The following is a 19,181-nucleotide window of genomic DNA, read 5'->3' on the forward strand; positions in this document are numbered from 1 at the left end:
TCCATTCTGCCGGCCATTGGCCAAATCGTGACTGTGGCCTGGCCCCTCCCTCACACACTTCCTGCCGCCAGAGCCTATTCACTTCCGGTGGGCATTCGGCTCCTCTTGCTCTCGACTGTTAATGGCGGGCGGCGGCTTTTGAGCGGGACGCACATAACCGCTGCCCGCCCTGCGGACGTCTCCCCTGGCCCCCGCTTTCTGCACGTCGCCAGTGTCGGAGCTGTTCAGCATGTCTGTGGTGCCGCCGAATCGCTCGCAGACGGGCTGGCCCCGGGGGGTCAACCAGTTTGGCAACAAGTACATCCAGCAGACCAAGCCCCTCACCCTGGAGCGCACCATTAACCTGTAAGTGCGGCGAGGCCTCGGCGGGCAAACCGCTCCCCGAGCGCCCTCGCTCACCCGGTTTGCGGGATGTCCCTCCGGGATGCGCGCTTCCCTCTCTCCCCTATCTCCTTCTCGCCCCCGATTTGGCTGTTTGCCTTTGCATTTATTCAGTCACGGTTAAAACCCACATTTGCTTTGAATTCATCACAATGTGTATGTTCTTTGAATCCTTTGTTGGTGTTTTCATTGCACATGTATTTGTTTTTATTTGAAATGGGTAACTAATTTTGTAGGGTGTCCTTTTCTTTTTTTTTTTTTTTACAGTAAGTTTTCCAGATTTACCTCTAAAGGCGTAGGGTTTTAAGTGTTGCGTAGTATTCCATCAAGTGACCACAATTTTCATTTTCGTGCTCTCTAGTCTACCTCTTGCGTTCGTATGTCTTGTCTACTGAAGTGACATTAGCATCGCAGGCACCCAGTAGACCTAGATTGAGAGTGCACGCTTTGTTGTGTGGTGTTCTTTTAGGCTGTTGGAGGTATCTTACTTAATTGCCTAGAAAGCCTATTTGCAGGCAGGCTCCCCCCCCCCCCCCCTCTTAAAACAGTGTGACTGTAGCAAGAAGTCAGGATTGGGATACAGTTCACTCAGTATTTGGTATTGCCCTGCCCAGTGTGGAAACATGGCCAGTTTAGCCTGGTTATGTGTTTAAAAAGTGCAAAAAAAAAAAAAAAGTGCAAGACTTTGCTGATTGTGGTGTTCTGGGTAAGTCGTAGTGTTTCTCACTTTCGTATTCAATAAATGAACTTTTCCTTCTAAAACCAAGTGTGACATGAAATTGAAAAGATACTATTACTGTTTTTTTTTTTGGCAAAACAAGTGCTGCTGGCTCGAAAACTTAGATAATAAATATGAGGTTTTATAAAACCTGGAAATAGCCTATAGTGGTGTCTATACAAATCAACTTTTGTACCAAAATATATAGTAGTACTATAATTTCCTGTCACATGTTTATAAGATTCCTGTGAAATGGAGAAGGCAAGTGCTGTTTAAAAGAATGAGCGAGCACGGGAGGGGCTTGCTAACTGGCAGAGCGTTTGCCTAGTGTGTGCAAGGCCCCAGATCCCATCTCCAAGCACCTCAAAATGTGAAAACTGAAAGCACAAGTTCTGCATTCCTTTTGTGATAGGCCAGGATTGTGGGTTTTTATATCCTTGCCTTGGTTCCTGGATCAGCTTACATCAGGCCATTGTGCAGAATTGTTGAGTAGCTGTGCTTTCAGAGATGTTTTTCAGGTGAGCATGTTACTTTTCCTGTGTCAATGCAGTGTTGAGAAATAAAGTGCTGTGAATGTGAATTCGCCTGGGTGAATTATCTATTAAATGAGAAGCAAATCTTTGTTTCTGCAGTGTATTTTCATTTAGGCAAAACCAGATGGGTGGCTTTTGTGACACATGTGTGCATGCGCATAGCCAGGTGTCCAGAAGAGCAAGTAAGATGGATACACGCAGTGAAATGCTCACTGTGATGTGGAGAATGTGCTCTATGTGGGCTGCTACTCAGATTTCACAGCCGGAAAGTCTAATGTTTCATTCTGCTGAGATCTTGTGATGTAGGAGATAGCCATTGCAACAGAAATAGTTTGTGTCTGGTCTTAATTCTTTCTAACGCAAGTTAGGAAAACCAAACGTTAGCACACATAAAGCAGTATATAAAGCTATGTGTAGTAACTTCTTCCTAATAATGATGGTATTAGATTCATTATTGGATCTACTGCAGAGTTATCTGTAGTCTTTAAAGACGCCTGAAAATGGCATATTTTCATTATTTTAGAGCCACTTGATGCTTAGAATTTGACTTCTGGAATGTTTTTCTTTTGGTTACCTTGATTGCCCTTTTCAAGAACAACTGAGGAGAGTATGTTGTTGCCTATTAATATCAAGAGTTTTGTATGTGTTGCCCACGGGTGCTATATGCATTCATGCAGATGTGTGCACTTGTCGATGTGTGTGTGTATGTTCACAGCATTTGTGACTTTGTGTATGTATCTGCACACGTGTGGAGAAAGTCAGGACAGAGTGTCAGTTCTCATCTTCCAGCTTGTTTGATAATACGGTCTCTCATGGGATCTACAATGGGAACCTGTTGGGCCACCATGTTCATATTTGGTCTGTTTGGTGCTAGTTGAGTGTTTTTGCTGGGTGCTGGAGATTGAATTTAAGTTCTCATGCTTCCTTGATAAGCACTTTTTGGGGGAGGGGATAAATGAGGGGATTAGCCATGTTCAATTAAAACATTCTTTCTGAAAAATAAACTATAATCAAGGGGCTGCAAGTTAGAATGTGTGATAAAATATAAATGTGGATTTTAAACCTTAAGGAAAGTTTGATCTTTACTAAGCAAGATGAGCTTTTTAGCACTTTAAATCTTATTTTAGATTCTGGATCAGGAAAAGAGGCTATTCATCTTAGATATGGGTAGAAGAGTAAGTATACTGGATAGGGTAAATGCAGAAGCCTTAAGAAGTCTCAGAGGGAAAACGAAAACAGGTCTAAGCCACTGTAGTGCTGTGTATCCTTAGTCCCAGCACTTAGGAAGGAAAGACAGACAGATCTCTGTGCTCAAGACCAGCCTGGTCTACAAAGCGAGTTCCAGGCCAACTCTGTTTCAAAAATCAAGCAAGCCAGAGGAAGAAAAAAAAGTTAATCTGAAAAGGAACTAGAATTGCTAACTGGGAGAAACAGAAAATTGCAGAGGGATCAGTGAGGTGGCTCTTCAGGTAGAAGTGCTTGCTGCCAAGATTGATGATGTGAGTTCAATCCCCAGAACCCACTTGGTAAAAGGAGAGCACAGACTCACACAGGTTATCCTCTGACCTCTGTACACATGTCATAGAACACCATTTGTATGCGTGTACAAAAACACATTTTTTAAAAATTTAGAAGAAAACAGAGGAGATGTTAACAGACAGTGGTGGCTCAGCATATATGAGAAAAGAGATTGGCTATTAGTGTCATTTAGTTAATAGAATTTATAACTAGGTTAATCAGAAGAATCAGGTTGGTTATTTGGTATTAGTGTCATGAAATGATCTAAAACCAGTATGGATATTCACTTTGATAAGCATTTCAGGGGCCTTAGTAGGACAGTGCTGTCTGTGATTGACACATGGAAGTTCTGGCTTCAAGAGCCCAGACAGGAACAACATTCTGATCTTTGCTATCTCCTAGCTGGTTATGAAGCTTTGGGCTAGTTGTCTTTGAGCACAATGTAGCTTTGACCACCTGTTTTGTTTAGTTTTAGACAGGGTTTCTCTGTGAAATAGCCTTGGCGGTCCTGGAACTTGCTTTGTAGACCAGGCTGGCCTCAAACTCAGAGATCTGCCTGACTGCCTGAGTGCTGGGATTAAAGGCGTGCACCATCACTACCCTGAGACCATGGTTTTTTTTTTTTTTTTTTTTAAATGTTATTTTGAACTGTTCTGGTAAGTAAGACCATCTGTTCTCATGCTAAACGCTTGTCTTTGCTTCACAGGTACCCGCTTACCAATTATACCTTTGGTACAAAAGAGCCCCTCTATGAGAAGGACAGCTCTGTTGCAGCCAGATTTCAGCGCATGCGGGAGGAATTTGATAAAATTGGGATGAGAAGGACTGTAGAAGGGGTTCTGATTGTACATGAGCACCGGCTACCCCATGTGTTACTGTTACAGCTGGGAACAACTTTCTTCAAACTGTAAGTGGTGTTGGACATTTTAGCCCTTTCCATTTAAACAAATACTGTGAAAGAGTCTTGAAAGAAAAGTCATGGTTCTTCTCCAGTGTAGTGCTTATTTCTTTTCCAAAGAAGATATCTGCATTTTTGTTGGACCCTAGACTCCAATCACCGAGGAGGAGTCGCCTCAAGAAACCATCTCTCACACCACAGCTGATATAAAAACATGAGGATTTTATTAATTCTGTCATGACAGGGTCTTTCAGCATTCAAAAAGGCAGAAAGACCCCGAATGGCTGGTACAGGATATTTTTAAAGGAAAAAAAACACAAAAGGAAGGGGGTTTCTGGGGGTTGTTCTTTAACTATTATGATTGGCTTATTCAAAAGGGCTATTATCAATAATTGGCTGGAGAGTGGTTGCCAGATCAGATGAGGTTAGGGGGAAACATCTGAGGGTCACTTTGCCCCTTTCCCAGGGCCTGAGTCAAAACACCAGGAACTGAGTCAACACCTAAGGGTTATCTTGCCCCTATTCAATAACTGAGTTCTATTTGGAGAACATTCACAAGGGCTCAGGAAGATGATAGAAAGTTCCCAACATTTCAGTACGTATATGGGCAATTGTTAGGTCCTTGTTTCCCAGGGGAGGTGGGGAGCATTACTGCCAAGAGGCCTCAAAGTTGTCAGAAATGGCTTCAGAGTTCTACATCTTCACGTTTGTTTAGTTTGTTTATTTGTTTCTTGAGACAGGATTTCTTTTTGTAACAGTCCTGGCTGTCTTGGAACTCATTCTGTAGACCAGGCTGTCCTTGAACTCACAAAGATCTGCCTGCCTCTGCCTCCCAAGCGCTGGGATTAAAGGTGTACACTGCTATCACCTGACTGAAATCTGCATGTTTTTATATATTGTTAATATCCTTGAACTAGAACAGTCCAAGCTCAGTTTCTAGAAGCAGTTGTTTTCATATAGCTTAATCACTCGAGTCCATAACTCTTTAAATATTTACTTGCCCACCAATAATATTGTGCCAAAAAAAAGGGCCTCAAATCTAAATTGATATTTTTGAGAAATGCACCATAAAGAATGTAGTCTGTCTGTTTTCTGAGAATTGGTTGTACTTCCTGTGAGGAGGCTCTGGTGGATTGCTGGCCAGTGATTATGTTTATTATATATATATTTTTCTGTTAAAAACTAGGATTGTATATGATGGTTTGGTACTTAACATTGTGGGTTCAACTTTACAGCACATCTGCCACCTTTGGTCCTTGTTTGATTGTTTATCAGATGGTACTGAAATAGTGAAATAGGTCTTGCTCACTTACTTGATGGAAACTATAATTATTGTGTTCTTGCTATTATCCCCAAATTGTATTAAATTGAAAGCTGAAATTCTTAATCTTTTTACAGACCTGGTGGTGAACTTAACCCAGGAGAAGATGAAGTTGAAGGTCTAAAACGCTTAATGACAGAGGTATTTTTCAACAATTTTATTGCCCATTTGAATACCACCAACTTAATTGAGTTTTCATGTGTCTTATAAAAATGAGTTTAATTTGAATAGTTAGTAGTCAGTAAATACAACTTAAACCTGAATTAGTATAATACTTATTTTCTGTAAAATAAGCGTGTCTAATTTTTGTTCTTGGGAAGCTGAGGTAGAAGGATTGCCTTGAGTTCAAGACCACTTGGGCTACATAGTGAGTTCTATGCCAGCTGGTCCACAGAGTGAGACCATGTTGCTAAATAAAATAAAATACAACAAAAGATTGATGAAGTAAATTTGATGGTAAATTGCCTTTTTGGTAGAGTTTTCAGAAGAACCACAAGAAACCTACTCATTTTTTCCTCTGGTTCCTTTGAAAACTACCAAAAAGTCAAGAAAAGGGTAACCTTTAAAAAGTATAAATTCAGTAGTATTTAAGGAAGGCAAAATGAGACATTAGCAAAATAATAAGTAAATAAAATAGTAACAGTAAGTTGGAAAGAGATGGAAAGTAATTGGGCTCCCCATGCCAGACTTAGCAGAAACTGTGGCCTACTCATCAGGAGAGCAGCCAGAATCAATACTAAAGAACAGGAAGGCTGAGGACTTGCAAGGTCCCAGAGCCAGTGAGCCCATCCATGAGCTGGATTGGTTGGCTCTATACACCTTATATTTATCTATGTTGTTTTTCCCATTTGGTCCAGTTGAGCAGCGACCGACTGGTGACTGGGTTTGTAGGAACTGAACAAGCCAACACTTAGCTGTAAAAGTTTAGGAGATGGGGAGAATATTTAAAAGCTTTCATTCTAAATGAGTGGTCTTTGAGTCGAGTAGTGAAGGGATTGAGAGCATCTCTGCAAAGTGGAGCAGAGCAGTAGGGAAGAGGATGGTACTCTGTTGGAGGAGGGGCCGCTTGGTCATTCCCGGCTACCCAGCCCCAAAATAATCACACAGAAACTGTATTAATTAAATCACTGCTTGGCCCATTAGCTCTAGCCTCTTACTGGCTAACTCTCACATCTTGATTAACCCATTTGTATTGATCGGTGTAGCACCACAAGGTGGTGGCTTACCGGGAAGATTCTAATCTGCGTCCATCTCGGAGAGGAAAGCTATGGCGTCTTCCTCACTGCCTTCTACCCAGCATCCTGTTCTGTTTACCCCGCCTACCTAATTTTCTGTCCTATTAAAAGGCCAAGGCAGTCTCTTTATTAACCAATGAAAGTAACACATAGACAGATGACCTTCCTCCATCAAGTTGTCATCAGTGTTTTTAATCTTGGCCATTCTTACAGGTGTAAGATGGACTCTCAGAGTTTTGATTTGCATTTCTCTGATGGCTAAGGATGTTGAACATTTTCTTAAGTGTCTTTCAGCCATTTTAGATTCTTCTGTTGAGAATCTAAATCTCTTAATCTCTGTTTAAGTCTGTACTCCATTTTTTTAATTGGAATATTTGTTCTTTTGATGACCATTTTCTTGAGTTCTTTGTATATTTTGGAGATCAGACCTTTCTCTGATGTGGGGTTGCTGAAGATGTTTTCCCATTCTGTAGGAGCTGTTTTGTCTTGTTGACTGTGCCCTTTGCTTTACAGAAGCTTCTCAGTTTCAGGAGGTCTCATTTGTTGTTTCTCTCAGTTTCTGTGCTACTGGGATTATATTTAGGAAGTGGTCTCCTATGCCAATGTGTTCAAGTATACTTCCCACTTTCCTTTCTGTGAGGTTCAGTATGGTTTGGCTTTATGTTGAGATCTTTGATCCATTTGGACTTGAGTTTTATACATGGCAATAGATAATGGATCTATTTTCATTCTTCTACACGTTAATATTCAGTTTGCCAACACCATTTCTTGAATATGTTTTTTTCCATTTGATATTTTTTGCTTCTTTGTCAAAAATCAGGTGTTCATAAGTTATGTGGATATCCGAATCTTTGATTCAGTTCCATTGGTCCTCCTATAGTAGAGTTTGAAGTCAGGGATTGTGGTGCCTTCAGAAGTTCCTTTATTGCACAGGATTGTTTTGGCTACCCTGGGTTTTTTGCCTCTCCATATGAAGTTGTGTATTGTTTTTTCAAGGTCTGTGAAGAATTTGAGCACTATAGTTTTAATACCTAAATTCTAATCTACAATTGAGGAAGGTGAATCTGAGTAACATTACCTCAGCCAAGTAATTATGGTTCATATTAATGGAGTCATAGTGATGGCATGAGCCTTTGATATGAGTTGATGTAAGAATGGCATTTTGCCTCTATTGTTTTCCTTGCCAGAATCTGTAACCTCCGTCTCACAGAGAACAAAATCCTGATCAGTATTCCTCAAGACTGTCAAGATCATCAAGCTATAGAGTTCTATACTACACAGTCTAGAACAGCTCAGGGAAAATGATGACCACGTCTTGTATCTTAGATGGGATCCTGGGCCTGAAATGGGACATTGGGTACAGAATTAAAGAGACCTGAAAACTGTATAGGTTTTTTTGGTATAGTGTTGATTCATTAGTTTAACAGATTTGCTATACTGATATAAGATGGTAAAGGTAGAGGAAAGGTGTAGGCATTATGGGGAGTTCCTGGCACATCTTTGGAAGGTTTCTTAATACGTGAAACTATTCTAAGACAATTGAAAAATAAAAAGATACTTTTAAACATAGAGACAGATATTGGGGGAAACAACTAGGAGCTGAGTGTTGTAGCCAGTTGGGAATGAGTGAAATAGGACAGGAGATTGCTTTCTTACTCTGAACTCTGCAGAACCATTGTTGACCAGTGAAATGGGTAGAGAATAACTTTAAGTCTACTTCTATTATGTGTATGATTGTTTGCCTGCATATATGTATGTGCATCATGTGTTCTTATGTGTGTTTATTTAGTTTGTTCATTGTACTACTACTTTCCACAGATACTGGGTCGTCAAGATGGAGTCCTACAAGACTGGGTCATTGATGACTGCATTGGTAACTGGTGGAGACCAAATTTTGAACCTCCTCAGGTCAGTGTTCAGTTGTTTACCAGGCATTTGGTTAAGCAGAAAGCTCACTTAACTCCAGACATTAAAATAGATCAGGGCCAACAAGATGGTTTAGCAGGTAAAGGTGCTTGCTGCCAAGCCTTATGACTTTAGTTTGATCTCTGTAATTCATGTGATAGAAGCAGAGGATAAATTCCCATAAATTGTTTTTTGACTTCCTTATGCATGCTGTAGCATATATATACACACACACATAGATGTGGAAATTTTTAGAAATGAAAAATGACCAAAGTAGATCATGGCTTCCCATTTCTTATTTTCATTTCCTTAATTTTGATTAAAAAACATTTTTAAAACCAAACAGCTTGTTGAGCAGTAGTGGTGCACATTTTTAATCCCAGCACTGAGGAAGCAGAAGCAGGCAAATTTCTGTGAGTTTGAGGCCAGCCTGGTCTACAAACAGTTCCAGAACAGTCAGAGTTGTTATACCAAGAAACCCTGTTTCAAAAAACAAAACAAAAATCCAAACAGTTTTTCCCTTTCATGTGTATGAATGTTTGCCTGTGTGTAGTCTGTGCTTGATGCCCAAGAACATAAGAGAGAGGGAATTGGATCCCCTAGAACAGGAGTTGGGATGCTCGTTAGTCACCATATAGGTGCTAGGAACTAAACCCTTCCCCCTCAAACAAATGGAAAAATTTTTACTAATAAAGGATCAAAATAGACTTTGACTTTCAATTTCTTTTTTTAAACTCCTTAATTTAGGTTTAGGAAACTAACAAACCAAACAGAATTTCCTTCTTCTATTTTTATTTTTATTGCGTGCGTGCGTGTGTGTGTGTGTGTGTGTGTGTGTGTGTGTGTGTGTACGCATATATTGAAAGTGCTATGTAGCCAAGTCTGGCCTTGCACTGTTTGCCTACCTCTTATTTCCAAACTGTTGGGATTACCGGTGTTCACAGATGATAAACTACATTTTTAGCATGATACTGTTTTGTTTTCTTCGTTTTTTTAAGGTGTTGGAGATTGAACCAGGCCTTAATGCATACTTTTTTAAAATATGTAAAAGTAGATTTGCAGTAAGGAAAATTCATCTTTAATAGCAATTCATGATGGGATACTTTCATACTGCCCTCCTGCGGCTGCTGCACATTCCTGTCCTCACTATGGACTTCTTTTGTTTTGAGACGGGTTTCTCTGTGTAACAGTCTTGGACATCCTGGAACTTGCTTTGTAGACTGGGCTTGTCTCGAACTCAGAGATCTGCCTGTTGCCTTCAGAGTGCTGGAATTAAAGTGTACACTACTACCACCTGGCCACCATGGACTATTCTGAAGTAAATCCTAGGTATAATTTCTTTTTTTTAAAATATTTTTATGGTTTATTTAACTTTATTTTATATGCATTGGTGTGAAGTGTCAGATCCCCTGGAACTGATCTTCAGACAGTTGTGAGCTGCCATGTGGGTGCTGGGAATTGAACCCGGGTCCTCTGGAAGAGCAGTCAGTGCTCTTAACCACTAAACCATCTCTCCAGCCCCCGGTATAATTTCAATTGTAAGTATTTTAGTGTGATTGTAAAAGATAAGGATTTTATTTTATAAAAAGATGACAATGGATACTAAAGGATGGTTCATGGGGTTGAAGCCCATACTGTTCTGGTAGTCATTCCCAAAATATACATTCCTAATGTATATTAGGTGAATCTGTATACATTAGGTGTATACAGACTCACAACTGCCTGTAACTCTAATCTCAGGGGCTCTGACACCTCTCACCTCTGGGTACCTGCATCCATGTGTACAGACACACATGCGTACACGTAATTAAAAATAATGAAAATAAAGGCTGGAGAGATGGCTCAGCAGACCAGAATCAGTTCCCAGCACCCATAAGATAGTTCATAAGTATCTGTAACTTCACTTCCAGTGGATCTAAGACCTTCTGGCCTCTGAAGGCATTAGCCACATAGTTAATTTCTTGAAGGAAGGGAGTCTTTAGTAAGTGGTCTGTGTTTGGAACAGTATGAACACTTTCACCTTCCCAGTGTTCGTTGCCAAAGACCTTGGTGTATGGGATTCCCAGTAGGGCAGGAGCCCAGTAAGTGTCTAGACTCCTAGGGAATCACCCACAGCAAGAGACTGAACTAGAGTAAGGTGGACATAAAGCCAGAAAGCCAGCATGTAAATTTGAAGAGAATCTGGCTGTCTTAATCAAATAAATGACTTGTTTTATCTTAAAACTATCAGATAAACACTGAAGCAGAGCTGCTTTCTTGTGCTTGCAGACAGTTCTAAGTCCTGGATCTTCTCGAGGACATTCAAACACATGGAGTGTTATGTAGCTATTACAAGTCTACTTTTGAAAATTGGTTGTGTGGAAAAAAAATTTCTTCAAAAAAAAACTGGGACTGGGATGTAGGACCTTGTGCCTGCTATACAAGCACTCAACCACTGAGCTACATCCCAACACAAGAAAAGAATACAACCATTATCATATTAAAGTAATCTCATCAAATATATCATCACTATTTTCATATATCCTGATTCTTTTAGTTGTTTGTGGTGTTTTGTTTGTTTATATATTTTTTGAGACTGGTCTCTTTACTACTCCTGGCTGTCCTGGAACATGCTACTAGATTGGACTGGCCTTGAACTCAACAGAAATCCTCCTGCTTCTCCCTCATATATGCTGTGATTTAAAGCATATGCCACTGTTTTTGTTAGGGTTTCTATTGCTGCAATGAAACAACATGACCATAGAGCAAGTTGGGGAGGAAAGGTTTTATTTGACTTATACTTCAGCATTTTTGTTCATCACTGAAGGAATCAGAACAGACAGGGCAGGGTCCTGGAAACAGGAGCTTATGCAAGAGGCCAGAGTGGGGAGCTTCTTACTGGCTGGCTTGTTTCCCATGACTTATAGAACCCAGAATGGCACCACCCACCATGGGCTGGGCTCTCCCCCATTGATCACTAAATGAGAAGATGCCTTACAGCTGGATCTCAAGGAGGCATTTCCTCAGCTAAGGCTCCCTCCTCTCTGTTGATTCTAGCTTGTGTCAAGTTGACATACAAAACCCCCTAGTGCATCCACCATGCCTGGCTGTCCTAATTATTTCTGTTTTTATATTTGCTTAAATTAGTTTAGTCTCATCTCATATCTCTCTTATGTTTATTACAAGGTTAACCCTTTTCTCTTTCTCTTACCCTTGTCTAAGTCATTTAAAATGAAAATAAGTGGTCTTGTGTTTGAATTGCCAATAAGATTCATGTATTATGGGACACATGCTCGTTCTCCTATATATTGGTTTAGGGCTCAGTGGGACAAGGGGACAAATAAGGCAAGGTGGTGTATTGTTGCCGTGTAACAAATTACAGGCAGGGCATTTGTAATGCAAAAATCTGAGATTTAGAGACTGGCTGACATGAAAAAGGTTTTGGATTTTATAATTTTGGACTTTTTAAGTTGTGGATACTCATGAGTGTAAACATTCCAGAGTTTACAAAACTCAGAATTGGAAGCATGAAGCATTAGTCTAAATAATCTTTATCAATTAAAAACCCGGGAGTCAGACATGGGGTAAAAGTCTACACTATCAGAGAACCAGAGGAGCAGCCACCAGTTGCTTCCTACCTGTCTCCTCCCTCAGGCATCCAGAAAAGGCTGAGATCTTGTCTACACCCCACTTTATCACTTTCTGTCTCCGCCTTCCTAATGTTGGGATTAAAGTGTGTGGGCCACTGCCTGGCCTCTAAGGTTAACTAGTGACTAGCTCTGCTCTCTGATCTCCAGGCAAACTTTACTTGTTAGAACACAAGATATCACACAACAGAGGCACTTTGATCTTGTACATTTCTAATAAGGGATACTCAATCTACCTCCAAATTTAGTAGCCTGAGATAATAGATATTATCTTGGAATTTTCAGGGCCTTGTGAAGTCACAGGTTCTCAGCTGGGACTGCATCATAAATCATAATGGGACAATGCATGCAGACTTCTTGGCTTTTAGACTGGAGTCTTCAGTTTTTGCCAGTTGGCATAGGTCTTCCCTTGTTTTTTTTTTTTTTTTTTTTTTTTTTTGTCATCTTCAAAGGATAACTCCCTCTAGGACAGTTACCTTTCCTAGAGCATGTAATTGAAGAAAAGTAAGAAATGATGTCAGGAAATATCCAAGTGGGAAGTTGTGGTCATTTAGCTTCCTGGTCTTGGCAGTTGACAAATGGTCACTTCTGTATTCTATTTGTCACTCTGGTCCATAGCAGGAGAGAATCCATTGAGGTGTTTATGCTGAAGACTTGGATGTTTGGGACATCTTGAATGCTGGCCTTCATAGGTTGTGGTTTGTCCTTCTGTTAAGGTCTCATATTATCTGGATAGGTGTGGTGGCCCATGCTTGTTTAAATCCTGCCAATTAGGTGGCAGGGGCAGGTGGGTCTCTGTGAGTTCAAGTCTAGCCAGGTATATGCAGGGAGTGAGTGCCAGGTCAGATAGTGCTTACACTAGTGAGACTTTGTCTCAAAGGAGATAGAGAATTTTTTTATGCTACTTGTTTGTTTGTTTATTTATTTATTTATTTATTAATCATGCATACAGTGTTCTGCCTGTATGTATGCCTGAAGGCCAGAAGAGGACACCAGATCTCATTACAGAAGGTTGTGAGCTTACATGTGGTTGCTGGGGATTGAACTAAGGACCTCTGGAAGAACAGTCAGTGCTCTTAACCTCTGAGCCATCTCTCCAGCCCTTGTTTGTTTTTTGGTAATGATAATAGTTCGCTGATGATGATTTCTTACAGTCATAAAGTCACCGAAGATGTGTTTCTTATACAGAGAAAAACAACCTCACAACTATTTGGTTACTCTGGGGTATGTGGAAATAGTAGTTGCTGCTTTTCTTTCCTAAGTTTTCAAAAGAATGCATTCATCCTTCAAAGATATATTATGGGGTGAAGATGTGGACACAGATTGCTTAAGAGGTGAGACAGGAAGTAGCAAAGAATAGGGCCGCTTCCTTGTTTGAGTCTTTTCATACAAACTGTGCCGGCTTAGCCATTAAGACCAGGACTAGAGAAAAGCCTTTAGAAAGGGGGAAGCTGCATTTGCCCCTTTTTTGTTATTTGGCCATGGTTTGTTGAGTGTGAAGTAGAGGTGTTTTCAAGTGTGCTGCTTGAACTCCTCCTCACCTCGTTATCCCTCACTGTTAATATTCTGGTTTTCATATAGATCCCCAAAACCTGGGAGAGTTGCTTCATTTCATTTGTACTTTAAGGTAGTTCTGGTGTATAATTATCCTGGTTGGGTGCCAGTGAGGAACAGAATATGGAGTAAACAGTTGGCTTTTGTAATGACTTAAGGACTGAATGGATGGATGCAGTGTCCGTGTGTCTTCACTAAACTGGGTAATCTTGCCTGTGTAAAGTGAGTGTGGTTATACCTCTTTTGGCAACCATGGCCTTTAGCCACTCTCCTTGTATGTCTCTTTTTAGCTTTCTAAATCCTCTGTCTTCAAATACAACCCCAAAAGGAAACAGATTTCTGAGTATACTCTTGGAGAAGGTAGGAGAGATTTGTATAATACAGACATTGTAAAGGAAGAAAAAAATCCCTTTCCTCCCTCTATGTCAAATTGTTCTCAAGCAGTTGCTTCTCTAGTTCTTCCTGTTCCTTTAGTTTTCCTAAATATTTTCTCCATTTTACCCAGCAGTTAGACTCCGCCCAGCTGGCAGAAATCCACTTAGCTCATCCTGTGTTCTTAAGCATGTGCCATGTGTATGGGGGCGGGGGTAGGAGGAAGAAGCAAAGAGCATCTTGTCAAATACCTCAAGGCTTTAAGGTTTTCAATCAAGTAAACATGATCACATCAGGATTCTAGAACTTACAAATGGCGGAAGCAACTTTTGTTAAAACCGAAATTTGATTGTGTTGTAACTTTCTCCCCTTATATATTCTGTGACTGTTTGAATAGCTGATGGATTTGCTGCTTGTTATTGCATGTGTGCGAAGGCACGTGATGTGTCTGTTATATAGGGACCTGTTCAGCCCTTTGAAGGGAAGCAGGACAGTAGTGTACTACCAACAGTAAGTATACTGGGAAGTGTACATTCAGAGAACTAAATGGAGCTATGGTGAATGTGTTACAGTAAGACTGAGTTAAGGTAGGAGTGTAGTTGAGCTTCATATCTGAAATTGGAAAACTTGTTAATTAAGACATGAGGTGTAAAAGAATAGTGATGCTTGAAACCTATAAGTTCTTCTCATTTTCTGTTTTAGTATCCATATATTCCTGCACATATTACAAAGCCCAAGGAACATAAGAAGTTGTTCCTGGTTCAGCTTCAAGAGAAAGGTAAGGCATGTGTCTGAAAGACAGCTCTCTCAGGTTCTCTCCTTGTCTCCTCCAGTTTCTTTGAATAGCTTTAGGTTCACTCTAAGGCTGAAAACACCTATCACACTTGAGTAAACTCACCTAGTTTTTCTCTTTGTGCCAGTTGTGGGTGTAGGGGGCATGAAATCTAACTAGAGCTTAAAATCTTCACCCCAACATTACACTCTAACCCCACTCCCCAAAAAACAAACCTCAAGATCTCCTGATTCTAACTCCTTCCCTCTCAAGTATTGAGATTACAGATTTTCACTACCACCTGTGGCTTTTTTGTTGTTGTTGTTCTTTTATATTGAGACAGGTTCTTGCTGTGTAGCTCAGGCTTGCCTCCAAATTAGATCAATCTCTTTGTTTTAATTCTGTGTAATGCATGCACTGATGAGTGCTGGTGGTGGGGACTAAACTCCAGTCCTCTGGAAGAACAGTAATTGATTTATCCTAACTGCTGAGTCATTTTTCAGCCAGCCTGCTTGCCTGCCCCTCTTTCCTTCCCTCCCTCCCTCTCTGACTGTTAAGTATCCTTAGGAATGCTGTCCTTTGTTGACCTGGAGCTCAACAATTAGGCTAAACTGACTGGCCCTCTGTCTCCACTTTACTGGCACCAGGATTATAAGCGCACACATAATATGAGTTTTGAGGATTAAATTCTTTTCCTCATGTTTGGAAGACAAGCCTCCAAATCTCAATCTTCCTGCTTTAGCCTCGAATGCAGGAATTATCACAATGTCTGGCTCCATTTCTTGCAATAGTTTTATACAAGGATTAAAAATTAATTTACAATACCAGGCCAATTCTCATTTTTGCTTTTTAAGGTGTTTATGGCATTTCTCTTTTGAGAGAATGAGTTTCAAATATGTGTCTATAATCTTTAGAAGACACAGGTAGCCCAAAATGATGAATGAGAATTACCTTTTTCCTTAAAAGTTTTTCTCAGGACTGGGGAGATGGCCCAGGTAAAGTGCTCACTCTGATAAGATTTAGAACCTGAGTTTGGCTCTTCAGCACCCATGTAAAAAGACAAGCATGGTGGTATCCCTCTGTAACCCCAGAAAGGTAGAATCTGGGAGTTCTTTGGTCAGCCAGTCTAGCCAAAACAGTGAGCTTCAGGTCCACTGAGAAACTAAAAATATGAGGTAGGAAGGGATTGAGAAAATACCCTGATGCCAGCCTCTGGCCTTCACATATGCTTGCATGGCCATTTGAACACACATCAAAGCTTTTCTGAAATGTAAAATTGATTAGTTACAAAGTGGGAGGAAACATATGAAAGAGTTAAGAAATTAAATACTTGTTTTTCTTTCTTTTAAGCCTTGTTTGCAGTCCCGAAAAATTACAAGCTGGTAGCTGCACCGTTGTTTGAATTGTATGACAATGCCCCGGGATACGGACCCATCATTTCTAGTCTTCCTCAGCTGTTGAGCAGGTATGGAAAGTTGAACATTTCTGATGGGACTATGTAAAATATCTAATTAACAATATTTAGAGCCACTTGAGAAGTGATAGTTCATAAATTTTAGGGTTTAAGGAAAATAAAGACAGTCAATGTTTTGTTTTGTTAAGCCTCTCTTCCCCTTTCTGAGACACGGTTTCTCCCTGCAGCCTTGGCTCTTTGGGGAATTCACTCTGTAGACCAGTCTGGCCTCGAACTCATGAGAGATCTGCCTGCTTCTACCGTCTGAGTGCTGGAATTAAAGGTGTATGCCACCACTGCCCAGTCAATGTATTCTTATTGTATGTTATTGGTAAATTAAAATATGACCGAACGTACCCCAAGACTGAAATTATGGCATGATGTTCTGATCCTCAATTGCAAATTAAGTTTGCAATCTATTCAAAGAAGAGATGGTAAAACAGTCAATATTTAAAATATGTAGTAGTTGTTTATATAAAAATGGATAACCAAATCTTTTAGTATAGTTTAATTTTTTTCTGTTTTTGGAACTTACTGTACTTAGGCCTGAATTGGCAAATAGGTTACAGTCCTATAGTTTTATCTGGAATCTGAATTTTGAAGCAGATAGGTGGTGTGTGTGTGTGTGTGTTTTGGGGTGTGGTTTGTGGGTTTTGGTTTGGTTTGTTTTTGCAACAGGATCTTTCTATACAGCCCTGACTGTCCTGGAACTCATTATGTAGACCATGCTGGCCAACAACTCAGATCCGCCAGCCTCTGCCTTGGAGTGTTAAGATCAAAGGTGTGCTCCACCATGCTTCACTTGAGTGTGCATCTTTAAAATTGATTTGTATTATGAGTTTGTTAAAGCTGACCATGGATAACAACTACAGATAAAACAGTTAAGGTCGGTCATGGTAGTGTACCATGAGTTCAAAGCCAGCGTGCTCTACATAATAAGTTCTAGGCCAGCCAGGGTTACGTTGTCAAACAAAAGAAGAAAAGAATATGGAGAAAAATATGGAAAAAGAACTGGAGAGATGGCTTAGTGGTTAAGAATGTATACTGCTCTTGCACTGGGTATGAGTTGAGTTCCCAGCACCCTTGCTGGGTAGCTCATAACTGCCTCTGGCACTTGTGCTCACATGTGTGTACACACACACTTTTCATTCTCTAACTTGCACTTGCTTTTAATAAATAAAATTTTGTTGATTGTGCAATTAGTGTTCGGATTTGGATCCCACTTTTTATTTTGTGTATTGGTGTTTTGACTGCATATAGATCTGTGTGAAGGTGTTGAATCCTCTGGAGCTGGAGTTATAGAGAGTTGTGAGCTGCCAGGTGGGGGCTGGGACTTTAACCCTGGTCCTCTGGAAGAGCAGCCAATGCCCTTAACCACCGAGCCATCTCTTCTGCCCTTTTAATACTTGGTGGTAGTAAAAGTTTGGACAAACTCTTTCATTTGTTTGCCATATACTTCATATACAGATGAGGATGGTAGTTTCTTCATATGATTGTGGGGACCAAGTCAGACAACACATAAAAGTGCTTAGAGCATAGTACCTAGGACTACTTAATACCTGTTCACCATCACCCTAGTGATGGTGTTAGCTTTTGTGGAAGCTTGGTGAGTGCAGAATTGGCCTTTTACTTTGTCACTAATCATCCTTCAGCTTCTGCTCCTCTACTTTGGCCTCTTTCTATGTCAGGTAATGTACATGAGCATGTGTGTGCACATAGCAAAGGACTTGTAACAACTTTTTATGCCTTTAAGGAACTTTTGTAGTTCATAATTAACCAAATTAAAGTTTCTCATGGTAAGTATTCAGCTGTACTTGTGTAAGCATGACCAGTGAGGGCGAACTGTCTTAATAGAAATGCTAAATGTGTCCAAGGAGGGAAGTGCTTTCCTTGTTGGAAGTGGAAACTGTATAACTAATAGTGTTTTTAATTAGTTTTCTGTTTTTTTTTTTTAACTCAGGTTCAATTTTATATACAACTGAATTCCTACACAGAAGTAACGAAGCCGTCTCTGTGAGCACAGCTTACATACATAGAAGAAGAATTGTAGAGAATTTTTGGTTTTCCCTAAATGGCCACCTCCTCCTGTTTGAAGAGTAAAATTAATATGAACTAGGTAGTGGTGTAAACATGTGACAGTGTTCATTAATTGTTTGTTCTACTCATGTGTTTTTGTACAACATTAAAAAAGGTGAACTTCCTATTTGTATTATTATTATTTTTTTAAGTTTCTCATTAAACTCTGAAAAATCTTATAGTTGAGGATCCTTTTTTCCCTGCTTTAGACTGGGGAATGTTGAAACATGATTGTGGTTTAGATAAGTTGAGCTTAATGGGCCTTTTGCTCCAATAGGATAGAGTCTGAGACTGTTACAGGTGTTTGTAATGAGGGCTTTCCAATTCTCTGGGGAACTAAATTTATCTGATTAATTCCAAGGCTTAGTGTGTACCAAATTAAACTCCAGTGAGTTCTGTTATAAAAAATTCCCAGTATATTATCTGATGAGTATATTTTATAACTGTCTAGGCCTTACTTCACAAGTCAAAAGATGTTATACATTGGGAAACCATTAAGATTAGGTAAAGCTGAAAACCACAGGAATTGGTATAAAAAGGTCCGTTTAGAACTCAGTGCAGTACTTTGCTCTGTATAAGGCATAGTGACTTTGCACTGCTGTGATTGCTTACTAAGCCGTGACAAAAATAATATCAGGTTACAGTGATGTGTTATATACGTACTGATAAAAACCTTGATTTCATCAATCAGTAAAGCTTTTTAAAAATATTTAGAATAGGCTGGGTATGGTGATACACTTGGGAATCTAATGTTGGAGGACCAAGAATTCCAGGATAGCCAAGCTACCTAGCACGCCCCTACCTCAAAACACAATACAG

At 40.1% G+C, this 19,181-nt stretch overlaps 1 protein-coding gene across 1 annotated transcript; it reads left to right on the forward strand.

The window, feature by feature from the left end:
- The first annotated feature begins 76 nt into the window (after positions 1-76).
- Nudt21 (nudix hydrolase 21) lies at positions 77-18,541 on the forward strand. Its single transcript, XM_075976908.1, has 7 exons — positions 77-345; positions 3,857-4,057; positions 5,447-5,510; positions 8,423-8,512; positions 14,764-14,839; positions 16,184-16,298; positions 18,247-18,541. Exons 1-7 carry the CDS (start codon positions 230-232, stop codon positions 18,266-18,268), a joined length of 684 nt encoding a protein of 227 aa, XP_075833023.1. The 5' UTR covers positions 77-229; the 3' UTR covers positions 18,269-18,541.
- Positions 18,542-19,181: the final 640 nt, after the last annotated feature.

This window comes from Microtus pennsylvanicus, chromosome 6 (assembly GCF_037038515.1).
Source record: "Microtus pennsylvanicus isolate mMicPen1 chromosome 6, mMicPen1.hap1, whole genome shotgun sequence".
Lineage (NCBI taxonomy): Eukaryota > Metazoa > Chordata > Mammalia > Rodentia > Cricetidae > Microtus > Microtus pennsylvanicus.

Bases quoted from the DNA above. Each gene is read 5' to 3' on its own strand.
- Nudt21 (XM_075976908.1), top strand. From the start codon at position 230: ATGTCTGTGGTGCCGCCGAATCGCTCGCAGACGGGCTGGCCCCGGGGG. The intron at 5,511-8,422 runs GTATTTTTCAAC...TACTTTCCACAG, and splicing joins TAAAACGCTTAATGACAGAG to ATACTGGGTCGTCAAGATGG. The intron at 14,840-16,183 runs GTAAGGCATGTG...CTTTCTTTTAAG, and splicing joins GGTTCAGCTTCAAGAGAAAG to CCTTGTTTGCAGTCCCGAAA.